Source organism: Heliangelus exortis, chromosome 11 (genome assembly GCF_036169615.1).
Source record: "Heliangelus exortis chromosome 11, bHelExo1.hap1, whole genome shotgun sequence".
Lineage (NCBI taxonomy): Eukaryota > Metazoa > Chordata > Aves > Apodiformes > Trochilidae > Heliangelus > Heliangelus exortis.
In genome coordinates this window covers 10503990-10526283 of record NC_092432.1, presented here as the reverse complement: position 1 = coordinate 10526283, position 22294 = coordinate 10503990, and the positions used below count along the sequence as shown (strand labels likewise).

Here is a 22294-nt window from a genome sequence, read left to right as displayed (position 1 = left end):
TAGCCCGATTGTTGGTGGTGCTGTGGGTAGGGTTCCATGTGAGGGTTCAGGCCAGCAAATGTTTTCACTGGTCACTCTTTGCATTTGTTTGCCAGTCTCATTCTTTCGGACTTTTGGGAGCCATATTGGGCAACAGTGTAGAGTGGGTGCCAAGGGGTGGTATGGTCGAGATTTTTTGTGAAATGCAAACCCTTAGCCCGATTGTTGGTGCTGCTGTGGGTAGGGTTCCATGTGAGGGTTAGGTCCTGCAGAAGTTGTTGGGGGGGTCACTGTTTTGTTTATTTTTTTTAGAACTCCAGACTCTGGTAAGGGGCAGGCTTTTGTGTTCTCTGGAAGGGTTCCTGCTGTTGATGAGAGGATGCTCTCTGATAATTTGGTATTGGCTCCCAGCTGTGGATGGGATAGCCCAGGTGTGGCCACTTATGTGGATGATGGGACTTTCCCAGGAGCCTTTGGGAAAGGCAGGGGGTGGGGCCAATGGTATATAAGCCTCTAGCTCTTCTCAGGGGTTTTAGATTGTTTTAGGACTGTACTCTTCTGGGAACTCTGCTGGGTGAGTGAAGGAGGGTTTGGTAGCTTTTGGCCATTGCTGTGTGTTTTTTTTAGTCTCTGTGGGTGTGTTTTTTCTTGCCAACAAAATGTTTCAGTGGTCACTCTTTATATTGTTTTGCCAGTCCCATTCTTTCAGTGTTTTGGGTGAACTATAGAGCAACAGTGGGAGAGTGAACACGAGGAGCTGGTATATTCGAGATTTTAGCTATATAGCAAATGCGTAGCCTGATTGTTGGTGGAGCTGTGGGTAGCTTTCCATGTGAAGGTCAGAGCCAGCAAAACTTTTCAGTTGCCACTCTTTGCGTTATTTTGATAGTCCAATTAATATGGAATTTCTTGAGCTCTAATTACCAACAGCGGGAGAATAGATGCCGAGGGCTGGTACGTTTGAGGTTTTTGAAGAAATGAAAACCTGTAGCCCCTGGTGCTGTGGGTAGGGTTCCATGTGAGGGTTAGGGCCACAAAAAGTTTTCAGTGGTCACTCTTTGCATTTCTTTGTCAGTCCTGTTCGTTCGGGCTTTGGGGAGCCCTATTGAGCAGCAGTGGAGAGTGGGTACCAAGGCTTTGTTTGTTTGAGGTTTATCCAAAAAGGCAAACCCGTTGCCCGATTGTTGGTGGTGCTGTGGGTAGGGTTCCATGTGAGGGTTTGGGCCAGCAAAAGTTTTCACTGGTCACTCTTTGCATTTGTTGGCCAGTCTCATTCATTCGGACTTTTAGGAGCCCCATTGAGCAACAGTGGAGAATGGTTTGTGGAATGTGAGAACATTCAAGGTTTGTGGTAAAACACAAAGCCGTAGCCCGATTGTTGGTGGTGCTGTGGGTAGGGTTCCATGTGAGGGTTCAGGCCAGCCAAAGTTTTCAGTAGCCAGTCTTTGCATTTGTTTGCCAGTCCCGACCATTCAGCCTTTTGGGAGCCCCATTCTGAGATTCTGTGATTCTATATACGTATCAGTATGCATTTTTTAAAAAACTTTCTGTCTTAAGAGGAATAAAAGCATTTAATAATCAGGTATGTCTTTGTACAAGTGTGTTAGTATGTGTGTTAGTTCAAAGAGGAAGCTTTAGTATGCAAAACAGGGTGATACATGGAAGTTTCTGTTTGGTTTATATGTTGAGTGTATTGCTGCTTGGTGAAGTGACACCCAGAGGGTGAGGGCAGGCCTGAAATCATTGGTGGAAGTCAAACAAACCTGTATGTTTGGCCTTCCTGTTTTTAGCAATCCCCACATTTCCTGCTTAGCTGTACCACAGATGCAATGTATATTCCTATATGTTTATAGGAATACTATAGCACAAAGGTATTACTGTAGCTAGACATGAGCATTTGCTTAAGAAATGTGTAACCTGACTTATGAAAATCAAGCTGGGAAAACTTAATAACCTATTGGACTTCTTTCTCCTTTATTAAACAGATAAAGGAAAACAAGGCAATTCAGCAAAGAAGGGAGATGGGCACAATACTCAAGTTTTTTCCCCCCTTTGCATCAGTTATTCATGTGTGTGGTGTGGGCTATATGGGCAACACAAACCTTGGTAAAGAGAAAAAAGATTGTAAGGACAACCATCAAACATCTTAGTTGAATTGCACAACAGAGCAACTAATGCTACAGTCTGTCAACCCAATTGGTGCTGGCTTCATTTATGACCACTATCAATTGGTTCAGAAATGTTAGCCATGGTTGGCTGCATAATAATATAATGGCATATTAGGTTTTTCAGTTGCTATCTGAAGTACCCACATGATTTGGCTTTGTTAGTTTTCTTCCCTTCTTCCTCTTTTGTGCACAAGCACACCTTGGATCATCAACAACATATGAAATTTTTAAAAGGCAGTATGAATATCCTTACTTAGAGCAGTAAGCAGTTACTTAGTAACAGGTGGGCCTGTTAGCAGGATATAATTTTTTTTTTTAATTATTATTACTCCTGCCCTGTGTTCTGCTTCTTTCTAGCTCTGACAGCTTTAATTGTGGACTGCCTCTCCCCTCAATCCTTCCTCCAGAGAAACATAACATGTACTAAGTCTGAGGATGGAAGAATAATAATCTGCTTTCCCTGCTGCTTTACAGAGGCAGTTAATAGATTTAATATAATGAGGTACCTCGCTTAGCTATCTGCAGAGCAGGGTGTCTAAACCACATCTTCCTTTACTGCACATGGCCCTTGAACTTTTGATATGCGAAGAGTTATTTAAGTTTTCTATGATATGAATTGATCTTTGCCCTGTGGCAAGTCCCAGCAGCTAAGCTGGCTGAAAAACATTATCATAGGTTATAATTAAAGCTAATATCTAAGCAGAAAGAAACCAGTGTGTGTAACTGGTTGGGCAGTTTCCATTTCCAGTTGAAGGTGTCTTTTGCAGAAGCTTAGAAAATACAAACTTGCTTAATAGTTTGAAGAAGCAAAACAAGGCTTTACTGGAAGGAAGTTGTGGTTCTGAGTCCTTCAGCCTCTGTCATCTGTGTTCTGTCTCTGTGAAGCCTGTTCAGCTAGATCAAAAGACAACATGATACCAGCAAATGTGGTAGTGTAACACAGCTGTACGTTACAATCGTATCTGCCCCCTTTGAAAGAGAATTGCTTTCCTCAGTGTATAGTTTTGGTTGAAAGTGTTACTAGATCCCTTATAAAGAAGCAGACAGGCCAGGATGTGACAAATGGAGGTGTATGTTCTCCTGGAAACATGAATTTAGCACTCCAAAGGAGCAATACTTACTGTCATAGAAAAAAAGAGCTTGCATGATAACTTAGGTTGTTTGCATTAATGAGTAAACTTTGTTCTGATTGCATTTACAATACCTGTGGCCATAACTGATCTCCAATTATATATATATATATATATATATATTATTACATACGTGGAACAAGAGGAAGGCATTTGAGCATTGTATTCCATTATATTTCCCTGTATATACCTTTAAGAAGTATTTTAAATCCTTCCCAGTAATTGACCAGCAAATCAGTGCTAGGTTTGCACTTTTTGTTATCACATCCATGATAACATCAAATTCCCTGTCTCATCCTTAGGAAAAAGTACTACTTCTTTTTTTTTTTTTCTATTTATCAATGAGACATTATTTTTAAATGGCATTAAAGATACTCCTTTGACATACAGAAGTTTCAACAGTTGTACTCTGTACAGAACTCTTGATTAAAAGCTGGGACTTGTGCACCATCTTCTGGTAAACTCGGGAAAGGCCTCGACAGTTCAAAGGGGAGAAAACTTGTAGTTTTGTGTGAAACTTGTTCTTACGGTGGCCTTGGGAAAAGAGTAATTGTATGCCAGGTTCAAAAGCGTTGCTTCTTAACTATGAAAATGTTTGTTTATGGTGTGTTCATCAAAAATCCTATTTGAATTTAATTATTTAATATTTAATTTAGTTACTAGAACAAAATAGGTATTTTTATACATCCATGTCTCGTCAGTTTATTTAGGTATTTATTACATAATTTCTCTGTTTGTATTAGGGAAAAAAGACATAGGAAAATTTGAGAGGCTTGGGTGCTGTAATGTATTGAGACACTGGCCGATTTTTTGTTTGTTTGCCATCTGGCTGCTTTTATTTATTCATCAGCTGAATCAAAACTGCTGTATATATCAGTACTGAGTTAAATGTGAGACACTCTGGATAGATGACATAACTGTTTTCATGTAACTTTATGCACTGGCTAGTCACAGTCTTGAAAAAAACTTATATTTTCACCAGGTATAACACCAAAGAACTCACAAAGCGGTTATCATATGGATAAAATTATGCTTGTGTTTATGAAATGGCTTATTTTCTCTGCATAAACTGGTGCCATGGTGGGAATAAATGCTTCATAACTGTAATAAAAGCAGTTAGTTTATTTTTTTCTTGTACGTTTAGTACTGGAAGTTTTCAAACTGTGTGATTCTGAGAATAAAAAGCTGCAGGTGCCCAGGGTACAAGCTGGACATCTTTGTTGAACCTGTGGAGTGGGTAGAGTACTGGAAGAAAACCAAGTGAAAGAATCAGAGCGTGGTGGCATAATGCAAAGTGCTGATGAAACACAAGGTTTGAGTTAGGTGTGGTAAGTCTTGGAACAACCAAATGTGTTTGGAGGAACTAGCAAGAAAAAAAGGTCTTGGTGATGTCATTTTGGATGGATAGAGAGGTATGAGGTGGGAACTTCTGTGCCAATGGACTTCCTTATTAGTGCCTGGGAAGACACAGCAGATTAATTTTTCAACAGCCTGACTTTATTGATGATATTCTTCTAGTATCTGTAGAGAAGAATACTTAACAGCCCTGCTCAGTGCAGCATTGATGCATCATCCTCACAAAATTCTGCTGAAATACCTGAGCAAAAGGCTTTTTACGTATTAGCTTGTGGGTGCCTTTTGTGGTTTGGGTTTTGTTTGTTTTATGTCAGAAAGCTACTTCTAAATGCCAGCCTGCTGCTTTTCTCAGTCATTCTGCCAATTGTGAGTGATTTTTCAATAAATAGCAGTAGTACAATAATTGAAGACTGGACTCAGGTATGGTATTTTTAATGATAATTCTGCTGGTGTAGAAAGAAATGATGCTGGTATCAAAAGGACTAAATGTCAACGCAATTTAAAAAACAAAATTAACTAAAAGCCTCAAAAGAATTAAGCAAAAAAACCCCATTCAGAAATAAAATAGGTTTTTCTGTTAATTTTCTTCTTAGGATAAGAACATTTCCGAATAGCAGAGCAGGATGTGAGGGCTTGCAGTCTGCTCAATATAGATGTGCTTTATTGGCTCATGAGTAAGTTGCCATCAAAATTATACCCATGCATCAGAACAGATGGTTGACAATCACAAATTAAGAAAGGAAAAATCTCAGTGTAGACTTCTGGAGGTGACAGAATTTTCACTGGATTTTAGCTGTTCAGTCATCAATAGTATGGTATGGTATGGTAGCACAACTCTGGAAATAAGGGACTCCAATTGTGGAAAATTGCTTTAATCTCATGTGTCTCTTGGTGAGAGAGAAATCCTGTTAAGTAAATGCATTTTCATTTCAAGCAGGGGATTTTGTAGAAGGAAAATAGTGTAAGAGTGTGAAAATGAAATAACTGGATGTGCTGGGGAGATGCTTCAAAAGACATTAAACCTGATTCTTATTTGTATTAAGGCTTCTTTCTTCTTAGCTAATATTGAAAATGACCTTGTAATGTCTATAAAAATAACTTCCTTCTTTTATAGGCACTTGCACTTCCTCAGTACCGTCATGGTGTATTAGATCATAAGTTCCTGGTAGGTTATTTACAAATCAGTGTTATTTTCTGAGTATTTCTCTATCCTTCTAAGTAAGTGTATTTATTTCTACTTCATTATTTTTATAGTTCTGTTTGACTCCTTTATCCCATCACTAGGAGTACTGTGATAATATGCATATTGCTTTTGATGTCAATAGCAGATTCAGAAGAATACTGGATCCTTATATTAAACACAGCAGTGCCAGACAGTGTGTGCCCTGAATAATTTATAAAGACTAATACAAGGATTAGAGGCAGGCCACACAGATATAAATTTCCGTGTCACTTCGTTTAGACCTTAAAACAAGGGTGTACACTTCAGTCTCCCTGAGACAGATGCATTTGGTTTTTTTATTCTTGATTCTCATTTCATTGTCTGTTGCTTTTTCTCTGAATTCCTTCTAATCTACAATCCTCGAAAACAAGGAATGTAAGGTTTCCATAATGTTTTCCCAGTTGTTTTATGGCTGCTCCTTCACCATGCTTTGTCAGCTTGTATCTTCAAAAGTGCAGTTATTGCATGGGAAATAATAAGACTGGAATTGTTCTGACTAAAGATGTAGACATAACTCATTCTATACACAGCATCTCTAAACTGAATTAAGCTTGAGTGTTCAGACAGCCAAAAAAACAGCTGCTGTAGGAATCAAAGATGATGACAAGAGACAGCAATAGAAATAAATATTTTATAAGACAACAATATGAAGTTTAATAATTGATTTAATAAAACCCACAATAAAGCAACACATTTCTGCTTTTTTTTTAATTAAACAAATGTGTAGTAAATTATTACAATAAAAAACTCCAAATACAATACTTGTCTACTGTACTTAAACTTCTAATTACAGCAACTGTAAACCCCAATTTAATTAAAACCTATTTGAGTATTAGTATGTGCAAAATACCTCTTGTTTGCGGTATTTTTTTTCAGGAGGTTTGTAAGGATGGGATGGACATTTTTTTAATGAACTCTGATATGGCTTAATTAATGATAAGTGTTTGTATTGAAGCATTAACTTCCCAACTACAGTGCTTCTTTGCCTCTGAGCTCTATGTGCTCCCATGCTGTACTCAGGTGTTCCCATTTCCTGCCAAAACAAACATAATCCAGTGTTATGTGCACCTTGTCCAAATTAATACTGTGCTGTCAGTTTTCATCTCTAAAAATTGATGATGTGACTCCTACCCCAAAAAAGGGGAGAAAAGAAGCCAAGATTGTTACAACCAAGAACAGGCATAAATCAGCCTGATGAATATGTGAAACCCCAATGAGTATCAAAACCAACAACAGTTTAAGTATTCACAGCTGAATACCACAGCATTCACTACTGGGCAAAAAATTTCCTTTCTGATCCACATACAGAATTATTTCTGATGTCAGTTGAAGTTCTGCATAAAGATCAAAATACAGAGTAAGAAAAAAATATTTGGAGCCAAGTTCTTACGCCTGTTGAATTTTGCCAGTCAGGTTCTTGTTCCCTTAGCTTTTTCAATGCAAGTTACTTTGGAGCAGGCATAAAGCTGAGCTTGGAGTTGTATGATACCTTAGGGTCAGGTTTTATTATCCTGTGTACATTCAAAGTACAGTGAATTCACCATGAGGCTAAGCATTTCACTTTTGTGTATTTTGAGGATGAATAAATTGCCTCATCTCTCTGTAAATCAGAAAAGGCCTTTCTAACTCTGCAGGCTGTTATGATACTGTTGTCCAACACAATATGATGATATTGCTGTCCAGCACCATTAAGTTACTGAGTGTGCTTAGTTTTTGCTTTAAGTAGAGTGGGACTGCTTTTGGAGTGGCACTCCTGTCAGGATACTGCCCTACTGTGCTCAAAGCAAAGATGAAAAGGTCACAAATTCTGTGACTGGAGGAACAGTACAGATCTAAAACTTCTGCTGCCCACTTTACTGTTAGAAGATGCATGTATTTTGCATGTCTGTAGATTGTGTTGTCACATCTGTCAAGCATATTTTCTATCATCTGATTTTCCTTATAAAACAAAACAATAATGGAAAAAAGATCAATTACATGACATTTACTAATTATAACTAGAATGCATGCTAATCAACTGGCCTTTTTATGTGAATCAAATGTTGGTTTAGGCATTCAAGATTATTAATAAGAAATTCATCTTACAAGTCAAAGCTTTGTAAAATAAATAACCTGTTTCTAATGTATAAACCCTATTCTAAAATACATTAAAGATAACTGATCACTTAAAACACTTTGGGTCCAGTGTTGGGTCTCTAATTATATACCAGATGTCTGGGCAAGGATCTTCCTGCCTGGATCTCCAAATGCCCAGATTAAAGCTAACTTTCTGGTCTGGGTCCATTAAATTCTGTATTTTGCATTATCTCCAAAGAGGCAGTTTCCAAAAGAATTCAACTAGCACTGTCTGTGTTATAGTTTAAGATACTGTATGAAAATTACTATTGCAAAAATACTGTGTATTGAATTCAGGGATCATGACATCTCATGGAACCCTGGCATTAGAGACTTTAATTGAAATACTGAATACATGATGCTCCATTTGGAGCACAGGTACTTTGTGGTACATAATTATTAAAGGACAATATTGGACTGTAATTTGTGAGGTATCTGCAGAGCCATGTTGCAGTTTGTAAACAATAATCTGAAAACAGACTTGTCTCAAAATCATAATAAATTGAACAAACCAGAAAGAGAGTAAAATTCATGGTAGGGCAACTACTGCACTTTTTGCAGCACCAGTTCTCCCTGCTGCATGTTATATGGTACAAATCCACATATTAATGGTTTCTATTAGATTATTTTAATTTTGCATTTATTGCTCTCAGTCTTTGACAACAAGATAAGGAATAAGGCAGCAGTTCCCAAAACATACGGAATTAGGCACTGGAACTCTGACAACTTGCGCAGGTTTTGGTCATTTCTTGTTTGTAACTCTGAAGCTGGACAGAGCACTTGTACATTCCAAACGTGTTCAGCAGCAGTTGTCGGGCCTTGGACTGAACTTCCTCCCATTTAGATGAACTACCAGGAACTGGAAAATAAAGAATAGAATGAATAGAATTCACTCTGCAAGAAACCTGGACAATCCAGCTGTTAATCCAGCTGTTGTCAAAATTTTTACAGTGTTAATAACTAGAATAACCTCCCTTTGCACTTTTAATTTAATATTGGTCTGTGGTCATTATGTGCTCTCATTATTTTACATCTTTAGGTCTGTATCCTCTAATTAGGATCATATCTTGATAAAACTGTGTGAGTTAGACACCAGCACCCAGCCCCCCAAAAAAACCCCTGAGCTTTCTTACTAAGAATTCACGTGCCATGTAACAGTACCATATGTTTTAGCAAAATATATTTATTCTTTACACCAGATTGTTCCATGCTAGAACTTCACCCTGTAATGACATTTCAGAGAATTCTTTTCTTTTTCTTCTTTTTTTTTTTCTGTTCTTTTAACCTACCCAGAAAATCTCTACTGGATGTTTCAGTATGAATTTATTTTCTTTGAACAATTTTTATTTACAATGTGTCCTTCTGGGACAACAGGTTCTATAACTCTCTGTACAAAACCATGGTTAGTAGGTTATTTTTTCCCCAGGATGATATGTTTCATGTTTCTCTTCAACAATATGAAGGAAAAGTAGTTGGTTAGGGCTTTTTTTCTACACTTCGATTTAATTTAGAATTATGCTATACAGCAGCTTACCTAGTTGCAAGTGGACAATGGCAGTTGTTTTTCCTGCAGTGAGAGACCAAACATTTAAATCTTCTATAGAATAAACATCTTCAATTTTCATCAAGTCTTCCTTAATGCGATCCACATTTAAATGCCTCGGAACTCCTGTGATGCCAAACGTAAGATAACATTAATCCTGACTTCTGCAATCTATCAGTGATATTTAAAATGTCATGACAGATCTTGACGTCAAAAGAGTTTTTATAAATTGTGCTGTTGGAAGTCATTAGTAACTTCCCAGTTTCCAACAGAAAAGAAAATACAAATTGGTATATTAAGTGCAGTACACATGCAGAAATTGCACAGGAATTGCAGTGTTGTGGCAAATGTAATTTGTACAGAATCCACTCTTTGGCAATAGCTAGCATTAGAATCTTTGGAGTGATGTACTTGTGTCAACAACTTTATTGCAGTTTCTAACCCCCAGTAACTGACTCCAAGGTCAGAATCTGAAAAACCAAAAAATGCTAGGGCCTGCCTCCTGCAACTTCTCTCTCCAGATAACTGATATCATTTTCAAACGCCCACAGTAACTCCTCCAACATAACAGCAAAAGGATTTGACGTTGAAGATTCCGAGGTTCTTAATTTAACCTTGTAACATAATAAAAGTAAAGTCGGCAACAGTTCCCATGGGACAGCTAGGAAATTGCAGCTAAAGCCTAGGACTTTTTCTGCCATCCTTAACTTTTCCACTTTTACACAATAGAAGTACTAGATCGAGCAGCAATTGTTGGCATGTTTGTTAAAGGGAAAGATGCCAGCAGCATTCTTTGCATTATTACAAGTCACCACACGAGGTAAAATTCCACAGCTTATGTTCAGCTTTTTTTTTAATAATTTTTTTTAATTATTCCTTTTTATGCCAGTCTTTCCTTGTATGGAAATTTCCCCTCTGGTTAGAGTAGAAGCAGAAAAGTGATACAACAGCAGTGGCAGAAAAGGGAAAGATGACAGAGGTGAACCACATGTCCTATTGGTCACCCTTAGGCCTAAGCTTGCTTCCTCCTTTTACATGCACTCACATTCCCTTTAACTTCACAATAAGTGAAAGTGTGGAGCTGAGTCTGGGTAAATGTTCACTTAGTTTAGCTGATAGCCACTGCAGACACACAGATAAGTTCCGTACATTTTGCTGCAGAGCTCAGACACCTAAATACTGCTGCAACTTAAATAAACCATCAAGTGCCAAGAGATTAAAGCAGCAGCAGGATTACAGGGCTTCAGACACAGCCCACTTTGTTAGATGGTGATCATGATGTCAAACAAGTGCCAATGCTCACTGGTATTTGACATATAAAGTACTGCAGACTGTGCATGGGTCTTACCTTCCAGAATAATAACTCCTGTGTCACACAGAATTCGCACTGTCGTCAATACCACCAGTATGGAGAATACATATGTACATACAGGATCAGCAATCTTGTATTCTGGCTGCAAGGGAAGCTCCAAAGTGTTAAAGGACATACAAAAATAAGCTCACTTATAGAAAGGTGAGTCAGAAGTTGCAGTTACTCCTAGCTCCAACTTTCACAAATATTTCTTTTTATTTTAAAAGTTACAGAATACATAACAGAACTAGTATTTGCTTACTTTGCAGGAATGTATAAAGCTTATAATAGAGAATCACAAAGTACTTTTTAAAAAAACTTAAAAAAACAAGTCCCTTTTTAATTTAACCGCCGGAGGTGGAATTAAGAAAAAATCAACTCTGCTCTGTCTCAAAGACTCTGCCCTTCCTTACCTTAAAGCGTATGATGTATGCAGCTACAAGCACCCCAATGCTTTGCACCAGGTCCCCAAGGGCGTGTACGAATGCTGCTCTGACTGCAAGGCTGCTGTGTCCGGGGCTGCTGCTGTGGGCTGCGTTGGGAGTGTTTGGCTGAGGTACATGAGAGTGGGAATGGGAGTGGGAGTGAAGGTGGCCAGACTGATTCAGCAAAAAACCCATTCTGAAAGGGAAAGAAGAAAAACAATCCAAGAAACAGGCTTTAGGGCTTGAAGGGTGGGTTTTTCTGTTTTGTTTTGGTTTTTTTAATTTCCTTTTAAACCAAAAAGTCTTGAAAAAGTAATAGTATAATTTCTCATCCGATTTATGACAATGAAGAGGTCCAGCAACATTACACCCCATGAGAAAGTTACAGGCCACGAATGAATTAGCAGCTTATTCAGAAATACATTTAAGAGTGTTAATGGAGAGAAAGGGAGATCTTACATTAAGTTAACTGCAACACCAACAGCTGCTGTAATCAGCATGATATCGCCATTTATTTCATAGTCCATATGGATAGTTCTTTGAACAGCTTCATACAAGAGGAATGCCATAAGGATATAGACCAGCAATACACTAATGATGGCTGACAATACTTCTGCAAACAGAAAGGAAACAACATTACAAAAGTAAGTTTCATACCTATGTTTACTTCCAAATCAGAATGTGGACAGAGCCTTAATTATTTTAACTATTTTATGCGTGTTATAACCCTAATACACAAGGAACAAGTTGTATGGTAAATAAAAGTTGTAAAATAGGATTAACAAATGGAGTTTGTTCTAATCAGTTCAGTATCCCTTAAAGTCTGTTTTCTCTGAAAACATCTCTATGGATGATGACTGTGAATTGTTCAAACAATTTTTGCATGACAAGTCACAAACAAAGGCCCTGTGCAGGGGGGAGGAAGATAGGTGATCTCAACACCTACAAACATGAGCAAGCTTGATTTCAAGTGTCCACACAATTAGGATGGATTTAGAAATTACTTTTATATAACCTTTTGCTTTTCAGATTAAGAAAAAAACTACAAAAAGGTTAAGAAACAGGTTGGATCTGTCAGACATAATACTTGTAAACTTCTTGACATATGCATACCTACAAGTTATTGCAGATTTCAGCTATGAAGGGCTGCTTGATATAAGTATCTGTATGCTGTAATATGCTGTTTTAACATTATCTGATATTTACCAAATACTGGTATTTCACAAAAGCAAGAGTGTTATGATTAGCATTCTGGTGCAGGCATTTTAGGTAAGATCAGCATGGGCTTTCAAAAGGGCATATAAATCTCAGTAGAGAAAATTAGAAAGCTAACAAAACCCCCTACATTGTCCTGCACCTTCTGCTGCCATTTACATGTGTGGAAAGTGGTTACAGCTTTCTACAGGGTTCCTGCTGTTCTGATGTGAGGTAAATAGTACTGAATATTTTATGGGTCTGGACCTTAGTGCTTGTCAGCCCTACTACACAAATCATGCAATTGGGCTGATAATAGCTTACATAAACCCGAGGAGGATGAGCCCACACTATAGTTTTAAGGTCCTATAAAGAAGACAGGCATTTCCAAATGGCTCAATAGATTCCTTTTCATATATTTTCAAATGTGAAACTTTTTGTCTTTAGCTTCACATTCTGAAAAGTATTGTCCTGTTGCAGCTGAAACTCTAAAAAAAACAAACAAAAGAACATTGGCCAAGATAAGACTATCAGTTATAAGCAAGTTAATACAGGGCTTTACATAAAGCACTGGGAAAACCTTAATACTAGCTGCACTGGATTGCATGTAAATCCCACAGCCATGCCAGAGTAATCTGTAATCGTGATGCATAATGCTCATTACTGTCACTTGCCAGATGGATCACTGAGATCTAAGCTCTTCTCTGAGAACTTCAAGACCAGAGCTGGAATTTATTTACTTTGATCTGTAATGGTTTTTCTTCCTTCTTGTTCCATACGTTGTCCTGATTTATTCCCCAGTAAGGGCAAAATTCTACTCCTCCCTCTGCTTTGAATCTGTCAGTGTGTCGTACAACTTGGGTTACTGCAGAAGGTGTCATTTCTAACACAGAACTGCTAATTTTATTATACTGAATATTACAGTAAAAACCATGCAGCTATATAAGCATTTTAATATCACCAAAAATCATTTGATCCATACACTGAATTTTAACATCATTATGGGAGAAGAAACTCACACCAACGCACTCAGCTGTTCGAGAGAGTGTCAATGCCTGGATCAGAACCAGCATTACCAGGCAGTTAACAAGGCTCTGAAAGGCAACTGCCACAATCTCAGATGATTTCAGAGCAACATGAAAACCCTGGAAATATCCATGCAAGTGGTAGTGTTCTTTACAAAGCAGGAAGATTATTCAGGGCAACAGCCTTAAAAAAAAAACCCAACACATTGCTTAAAAGTTTTTCCAGAATACTTTTTTCAAAATTGTGAAGCCACAGCACATGAGCATTTACCAGATAAACAACAATGTGGTTTTACAGTGTAAAACCATGTTTTTGGCAACGGAAACCAGTGTCTTCCTTGCAATTTCTTTCACAGAGTCATTGTCATGTCAGCATTGTAGATTTGTGCTGAGATCTTTCACTGCTTGTGAAATGAACTATCCACAGTCTCAGTGGACTGACTGATCCTGTCATTACTGACATTGTCTCTGCAGCAATGGAAAAACTCCAGATTCCATATCTATGCATAAATCTACTCAGTGTCTTCCTGAGAAGGAGGTACCTCCACTTGGTGGTGAAACAGAACTATTTTTGGCTTAAAGAATATAATCCCTCTTAGATATGACTGCAATTCCTATTATTTTGTCTTCACTTTTCTAAACCATTACTGAATGTCAGCTTCCTTTTCAACACTGAAAATGGAATAAAACTGGAGATGGAGCATGTGTACTATGTCTTCAAAGAGAATTCAAATAAATGCAAACTAGAGCTAATTTCCTTCTGGAATTTGACTAGACAGCTAATAGGTCTGTTGTCTTTACAATGCAATGTTTATGGGAACAAGGCTGAAAAATTTGTTGTTCCACAAACAAAAGTGATAGCACCAGAAACAGTGTTTCCATGCTTGCTGTATGTCTAGATTATATTAAAGCTTAATGTAAAGAAGGTCAGCAGTAAGATAGTTCTTGCATATATTCCCACCTTTAAGCAAATGTTCCACATATTTTCGGTGACAGATGCTCAATCTGGGCCCTATTTTTAACATTCTGTCATGTTAACATCTCTCTGATGAAATTAAAGCTATTGTTGAGCTCGTTATTTGCTGACAAGCTTATTAAATACAGGTTATTTAGAAAAATGTGTTACAGAGAGTTTACAACCTAGAAGCAGCTTTGTTCCATTGACAGTATTCACTGATGTGTGAAACTGGGCCCTCAGGCCATGGCATTCAGATTGGGTGCCTAAAATCAGGCAAATATATTTCACAAATCTGATTTTAAAACCTGTGTATAGTCACTATGAGTCGCCCCACCATCTGTACTTGCAGAGCCCCGGTCAAGGTCCGAAGGTCTCTTGCAGGGCCTGTACCCCCTTCCTTTTCCTCACTGCAGCCACAAAAACTCTTCATCCCCACCCCCAGACTTCAGTCCTCCTCTTCCTGCAGAGAGCTGCACTGCTGCTGCTCATGCAGTGCAGGAGTTCAATGGCTGAGGTAGAAAGGAACTCCTGGGCACCTCTGGGGAGTTCTGATCAGAGCGGGGTCAGCTACAGAACTGCTCAGGGCTGCACCCAGTTGGGTTTTGAGAATTTCCAACTGTGGAGACTCCACAACCTGTTCTAGTGTTGGACCACTTGGTGACACAAAGCAGAGAAGCAGTAGTTGCAGAACTGAGAAATTGCTCCCTGTCTTTGTCAGGGAGAAGACAGTGGGTAACCTGGACCAATTCTATGAGCCAGGTCTGGCCCATGGACCACCACTGGACCAATCTGGTCAGTAATTTCTTGGCATTAACTTGAGATTTAAAAAAAAATAGAAAGTGAGATGGCAGCAATTCTCAGAGATTCGTGTTTGCAATGTGCTATGGAGCCTTCAAATTAATTCATTTAAAAGTCAGTGAAAATTTAAGAGAACCAAGTAGGATTTTAATGGTTAAATCAGCTTTGTTTGTTTCTTAAGATGAACTCCTCTTGCTAAAGCCCTAAAGATCTTTGCTAGAGTGGAGAGTTATGCACTCATGCATTAGTGACTAACTGATGACAAATGACTAGGAGTGATGGAGCTGTTGAATTCTACTGCTGTACTAGCAGACAAGATTAGCATTGTAAATGACTGCAAAACACTTTGAAATTTCTTGAAAAATACACACTATAGAATGTATAGAGCTCAGCTAGCAAATTGTGACAGTAAAAATTATCTGTTTCATGGAAAAGAAAGGTTGAAGCTTTTGGTAAAATGTCTACAAGACCTGAAACTATACATTAAGAATTACTACACGCAGTTAGCAACCACATGAAAACACCCTTTATCATAATTACATTTCCTGACACAAAGTAATGAATCCTGAAAATACCCTTCCAAAGTTTAGTACATAATTCTCTTTATACACCTAAAATGGGCAGAGGTTAAGTAACTTACTGTATTGCAAACCACGGGTCATTTTGACCTCTGCTTTGTGTGGTTTGGGGAATGCAAGAGGAATATTGATTTATGCAGCTTCTGGCAGGGTAAAGCTCTCTGGTAATACACTCTACAGAACTTCTTAATTCTGGATTAAGATGAAATTTTCTCATTGAATACGACCTTTTTCTAGTGTCATAAATCAATGACACTCGTAAATCCTGAGCACTGGAAATAATCTGTTGTGAACAACAATTAACATTGTTAATTGCACCAGCAAGCTCCTCAGTGTCACACAAGATGTAACAGTGAGTCACCAAGGAATGTGTCCCTCTTTTGCTCGACAGCCCCAAATCCAAAGCACAAAGGTGCAAAGGGGCCTGACCTAATGCTACAGCCCAGCAACTACAGATGGGGCTGTGAAACACAGCTGCATATTCACCCTTGTTCTTTCAGGGGACAGCTCCCCTCCTCTGAACCCTTTTTAAACTTTTTTAAGCCATTATTCATTTGTAGAAAATTGTATTTACAATATCACCATGTATCAAATTTCCCAAACCTCCTCTTAAAGATGGAAGCTGAATCAAACTTTCAGAATTTAACTCTGATTCTGCTAAGTCCTTGTTCCACAGAGATGGTGAGACTTACCATCTTCCCAGTGAGTAAAACTCTCACATCAAACTTCACTTTTGGCTGAGGTTGTTTATTATTATTATTATTATTATTATTATTATTATTATTATTATCTATTCCCTTCTGGCAATACAATGTATGTAGTGGAGATGCAATGGTCAATGGAAGAACATTAGAGTCACCGTGTTAAATATAAAGAAACTTTTAAAGAAACTATTAAGTTTGTTGCTACTTTCTTTCTAGTTGCCTATTCTTGTAGAATTAGGTAATCTTTACAGTTGTTGCTGAAAATACTGCTAATAGCAAAAGCTGATATCTACATACCGAAGCGATGAAATCCAAAAGTGAACCTCTTTGTGGGAGATTTTGCAGACAGCCAGAGAGCAAGCAGGGTCAAAATAATACCACTAAGGTCAGTTAACATATGAAGTGCATCTGTCATAATTGCTAGACTGTTAGCAACATATCCACCTGAAAACAAAGATGGAAAAGTCAGGATGTATGATATTAGTGACTCTATATAATATCATCTTGGCACAGCTTAGTTATTTATTTTCAGAAGACTGCATTAAGTGCATGGCTTTTTTGCCATTGCAATCAAATTGCTGTGCTATAATTTAAAACTAACATAGTTACAGGTGCACTGATTTGTGCTTTCTACTAAGAGTAACGTAAAAATAATTCACTCCTGTTGTTCTCCTAGAGAATACTTGTATCACGACATTTAAAAGATAAGATCCAGAATCCTTTTGCATCTTTTTTCTATGTATCATTACATATGTGTTTAATCAACTGAGCCTTTTATTAAATAAAACTACATCTGTTAAATATTTTGACATTACAGAACAGGGGCAGAAACAAAGTGACTAAATGGCAGGGAAATGTACCCTGCCTCCTTTTAATTCTGATTAAATTATCTTTTAACCTGGCAGAGGTGTGCAAGTTCTGCCAATATGTATTGCAGACAATGACTTTCACTTGCACAGCATTTTTCTTTGTTATTTATTACCATAATTTTTTCTTGTAATTACGAGCTGCATTGAGACAAAGTACATCAGATCAAAGGTTAATATCTCTGAGGCAATTCAATTGCTAATCCTGCTATCGGATGGGTGAGATTTAGACAATGCACCTCTCTTTTAAGGATTCCTTATCGAAATGGGAATCAAGGGCAGGTTGCCCTGTCTTCCATATGCATGAAGGTAAGCCCGTTTTCCAGAAAAGATCACATCTTCAGTGTCAGCTCCCCTATGATTAAGTTCATTTTTACCTTGAGATTGTCATCCAGCCCATAAAGGGTGCAGCTGGTGTGCCATTTGGCAGGCTGGAAGGTCCAGCTAGGATTCTGAGTGAAAGTTATCGTCATATACAATTAAAACTGTCTTACTGATGAGGCTGACCATGAGGAAATAGCAATGGGAAATTTGTAACTGGCTGATTGCTTTCAAGACTGCTCATAGAGTATGTGTGTGTGTGGCTGTGGGTGTCAGCATGTGCACACCTAGAGACAGAGCTACACTTTCCTCCCCAGCCAAACACAAGCAGCACGGCTCCTACTGCAGTGTGGGTAACTACCAAATACACATTTGAACCAGTTCCTTTCCTCCACCCCCCCTTCTTCAGTTCTTCGTAAGTTTCTCAGTCAAATTCTTCTGAGGCTGAAAGTTTTGAAGGGCTGTCACAGCTCATAAAAAGCAAATTTCTAAGACTTCGCAATTCAGCAGCTTTTTTGAGTAAAATGAGTTTTGCTGTTCCTTTCTGAATTAACTTGTGATTTCAGGTGATTTTAGAAATGTAGAAACTTAGAAATGTACAACTCTGCCTCTTTTGTAGTCAACACAGAAGAAATAATATTTTCTATCTAAGGACATTCAATTCAGTAATATACATATATGATCAATGTTATTACCATAACTTTGTGTATGTTAATTCACATGTATTAATTCTGAGAATTTCTTCACTCCAAGATGAGTCATTTCTATTTCAGGTAGCCTCTCACTTTTAAAATAAAATTATAAAGAAGGAATTCAGGTAGTGAAGCTAATTGTGATGCAGCGTGCACATTAAGAAAACATAACTGAGATCATGAAATTCTGAAATCAAAGCTTCTCTGTTTCCAAATGTACTGGTTCATTGCTTGGTTACTGGTTCATTGCTTGGTTATGGGTACTGCCTAAGGGTTTTCTGAACATGATTGGCAACTTGCAAAAAAAAAAAGATCTATAACCTTTACAAATATACAGCTCACAACTGTTTTCAGTGACCCATGAAGGACAGCAGTTCATGTATGGTCAATTAGAGATCTCTGAACATAGCTGAGAACATAAAAACTCTGTCAGAAAAGCTAACTAGAACTTTAAATAAATGTTTGTCATTTATTGATGCAATATGATTCCCACAAAGTGTGAGTTATCTGATTTATTTTACAATGACTGTTCATCAAATCAAACAAACACTGAGGTGGGCTGGGGTAATGAGCTTGGAAAAAATATGCCAATCAAGATTTCACCAAAAAAGATGCTGAAACAATATTTCCTTCTTCTTGACATCAGTAGCAGGCAGCAGAAAGATTTTTACTGAACATATTAATTGTCTGATAGGTTTCATGCCTTCTTCTCAGCAACTCAAATCTGTCAAAAATCTTAGAAAGAAATCAGTTAAAATATTCTGTATGGTCAAAGTTTCCCAAATACCTAAGCTGCAGATCAATTTTAGAATTTCCAAAATTTGAAGCCAACCAGACAGAACACAACACAGGGCTGGAATAAATTAAACAGGTAGTAAGGGCACTGACCCAGGACTTGAGGGCTCCATCTTTTATTACTCACTGCAAAAGTAGAGAGATACACAGGTCCTCTATTCATTCTCAGAGAAAGTTGGTTGCCTGGACATTTTGTGGGTCTGGCCCTAAGGGCTGTCTGACTCAGTGCCCAAGTACTGAGACAGGGCTGGTATAGCCCATATGCACCCGGGGAGGATAAGCCCACACTACAGCACTAACACTTTGTACAGACAAACCCAGCACCCTGAGCTGAGCTTGCAGAAGTCCTGGCTGTGATGGAGAAACAACAAATGATGTGACAATGATGAGAGAATATTCTTATTCTCAACACCTGGTATTTCTAGAGCTCTTCCTGCACTAGTATGGAGAGGTCTACAGTACTGTGAATCAGATCTGAAGCCCCTAACAAATACGTTCTTACTGACTTAATCAGGCAGACAGCAGCTCCAACATATTATTCAGCAAGGGGCACTTTACATGAACTAAATTCAGCATGTATCAGAACTCAAAAAAAATCACTCTTGTATTAAAGGATGTGTACATCTGAGATACAACACTATACTGCTTATCAAACTCAGCGGAGTTCATGCTGAACCAAAATCTCAGACAGAGAAAAAAAACTGAGCCAGGGGCAAATGGAGGCAGTCAACCAGATGCCTGGGACAGGTTTGATGTTAAGTGCCTTATCCATGATAAGCTGATGTATTGTGGCAGTGTTACTAATGACCAACCACACACAGAGATGCTGGAGGACAAACCCACTTTTCTCCATTACCCCATGTTCCTGAAATAAAGCCCCAAATATATCTGGTGCAGATACAGTCACCATGCCAGTCTCTCTCTGAAAAACAGATCATTTCTCCCAGGGATGTTTTTTTCTACATATATGGGAAAAATGGTGTTTATACTCAAGCAATGATTTAGCTCCCTATCTCTCTTGTGGAAGTTTTGGTCTTAAAGATCCAATCCACAACTGGCCCAGGACAAGTGATCCAAAAGCATGAGCTCACTTCACAAGAACAAATGGCAACTCTTCAGTCATTAGTGACCAAATCTGTGTAGGTGAGAGGAGGATGAAGGTCCCATATTACTACACTTGAGGCATCTCCACAAAGTTTTAGTGACATGATTTTTTTTTTTCTGGCGAATTGTGGCAAATAATTATCTGAATAGCTGTAATTCAGAGTTGTATGTTAAAAAGAAAGCAATTCAAAAGGAGTTAATTGTTTTATTTGCTAACAGGATCTGTCTCAACATGCACATCAATGTACTGGCTCTGTGTAATGCTCCCCACTACTTCAAACCAGGGGGAAAGTGGATGATAGAGATTAAGCATTCTTCAGGAACCTGAGCAGCACCAAGCAGATGCTTGTGCAGCATGGCATGGACATACTCAAAAGACAGATGATAATGCAACACTGATACTAAATTGATAAGTGAGCAGCGATTAAGAGATAAATGCTATCGTTTTTAAAATTACTAGATAATGACAAAGGCATAACATTTAGTTGTTCATCTATGCATCTGAGGGACCTTAAAATTTATTTTTATTTCAAGCCTATGCTGCTATAGACTATTAAATAAAGCACGGTTGTTTTGCACAGACATCTGTGTAATGCACAGGTTTCCTTCAACCTGAACAGCAAAAGATAGAATGTCTTAATGAAAAAGCTGTAAAAGCTGAACATCAGCACCAGATGTATTCTTCTGATACCCAAAAATCAGATGCTTATGTAGGAACAAATTTCCAGGTAAAAACCACCATACTTCTGCCAAGTAGTAGTACAAACAAAACCCACAAAGTATTTAATCAAGCTACTTGGTTTTCCTCTCTGCTGTAATGGGAAATATTAAATGCCCATTATTTTAATTAACTTTGATCTCTAGTTTTATGTCTGGATGAAGCATTGCTACTCCAGAGCACAGAAGGAAATCTGGAAGTTGTCAAGAGAGGGGCTTCTTCTCTGTATTATTACTGATAGCCCAAGATTTTTCTTCTGTCACTGTATCTGGTGAATAAGGGCAAACACCCCCAAAATTTTTTTTCTTATTATGATAAATGTCACACAAAAACTGTATTTCCCTCCTTTTGTTGCAAGCACGGCAAGATTCTATGGCAGTAATTAACAATACTGAGGATTAAGCTGTTCATCGTCTTTTATTTATGTCTGTAATAAAATGCCACTTGTCCCTTACTTACAAACTTATGAGATTTACAAGGATAAATGAAAAGCCATTAGACATACAAAAGAATGCATATTTTATGCCTTTTGGTGGGGACTGATGAGATTCAGAGAAGTGAAGTTGCAAATTCCTCTTTATTTTCTTGCATGGAAAATACAGGTGGACTTTGCTCCTTCTCACTCTCTGAATTTGCAGCCCATGACTCTGACCTGTCTCAGTGACAGATGGGTTCTCTTAGTTAACATTTCGACCCAAGGCCGGAGCTGCGTAACAGACTGCGGGGCACCCGGGCGGGAGAGACGCCTGAGAAAGCCCCCGACTCACCTATGAGCTCCCCCGTCATGAAGAGGAGGTAGAGGAGGGCAGCGAGCGCCAGCCGCTTCTTCACCCCCCGCTGCTTGGAGCGCTCCCGCCGGCTGCTGCAGCTGCCGCAGGGGCCCGCCCGGACGCCCCGGGTGCCGCGCAGGGCGATGTCCCGCTCCAGCAGGGACTCGTCGTCGGAGGGCAGGCCCAGAGGCCCCCCGTTCACCGGCGTCTCCGGGGCCGCCTCCGAGGCGTCGTCCGACACCACCACGCGCAGTTTGTTGAACCGGGGGAAGTCCTCGTCCCCCACCTCGTCCGAGAAGTCGAAGGCACTGGAGTCGTTCAGGAACAAGGGGTCCTCGCTCCTCCGCAGGAGGGACTTGATGCTCGTCCAGAGGCCGGGCCCAGCCATAGCGGCGGAGCCCGGGGGCCTCGCCGGGTGCCGCCGATCCGCCGCGGCCGGCTCCGCTGGCGCAGGTCGCCCTCGCAGGCGGCGCCCGTCCGCT

At 38.9% G+C, this 22294-nt stretch overlaps 1 protein-coding gene across 2 annotated transcripts; it reads right to left on the bottom strand.

The window, feature by feature from the left end:
• Positions 1-6472: 6472 nt before the first annotated feature.
• On the bottom strand, positions 6473-22200 carry SLC30A4 (solute carrier family 30 member 4). Of its 2 annotated transcripts, XM_071754482.1 has the most exons (8): positions 21810-22200; positions 16844-16990; positions 11749-11902; positions 11278-11485; positions 10862-10967; positions 9505-9639; positions 8671-8829; positions 6473-6888 (listed from the first exon to the last, which is right to left on the bottom strand). In XM_071754482.1, exons 1-7 carry the CDS (start codon positions 22198-22200, stop codon positions 8675-8677), a joined length of 1296 nt encoding a protein of 431 aa, XP_071610583.1. In that variant the 3' UTR covers positions 6473-6888; positions 8671-8674. The 2 variants fall into 2 exon arrangements, with proteins under 2 accessions (XP_071610583.1, XP_071610582.1); XM_071754481.1 differs by having other exon boundaries at positions 6473-8829.
• Between the last annotated feature and the right edge of the window lie 94 nt (positions 22201-22294).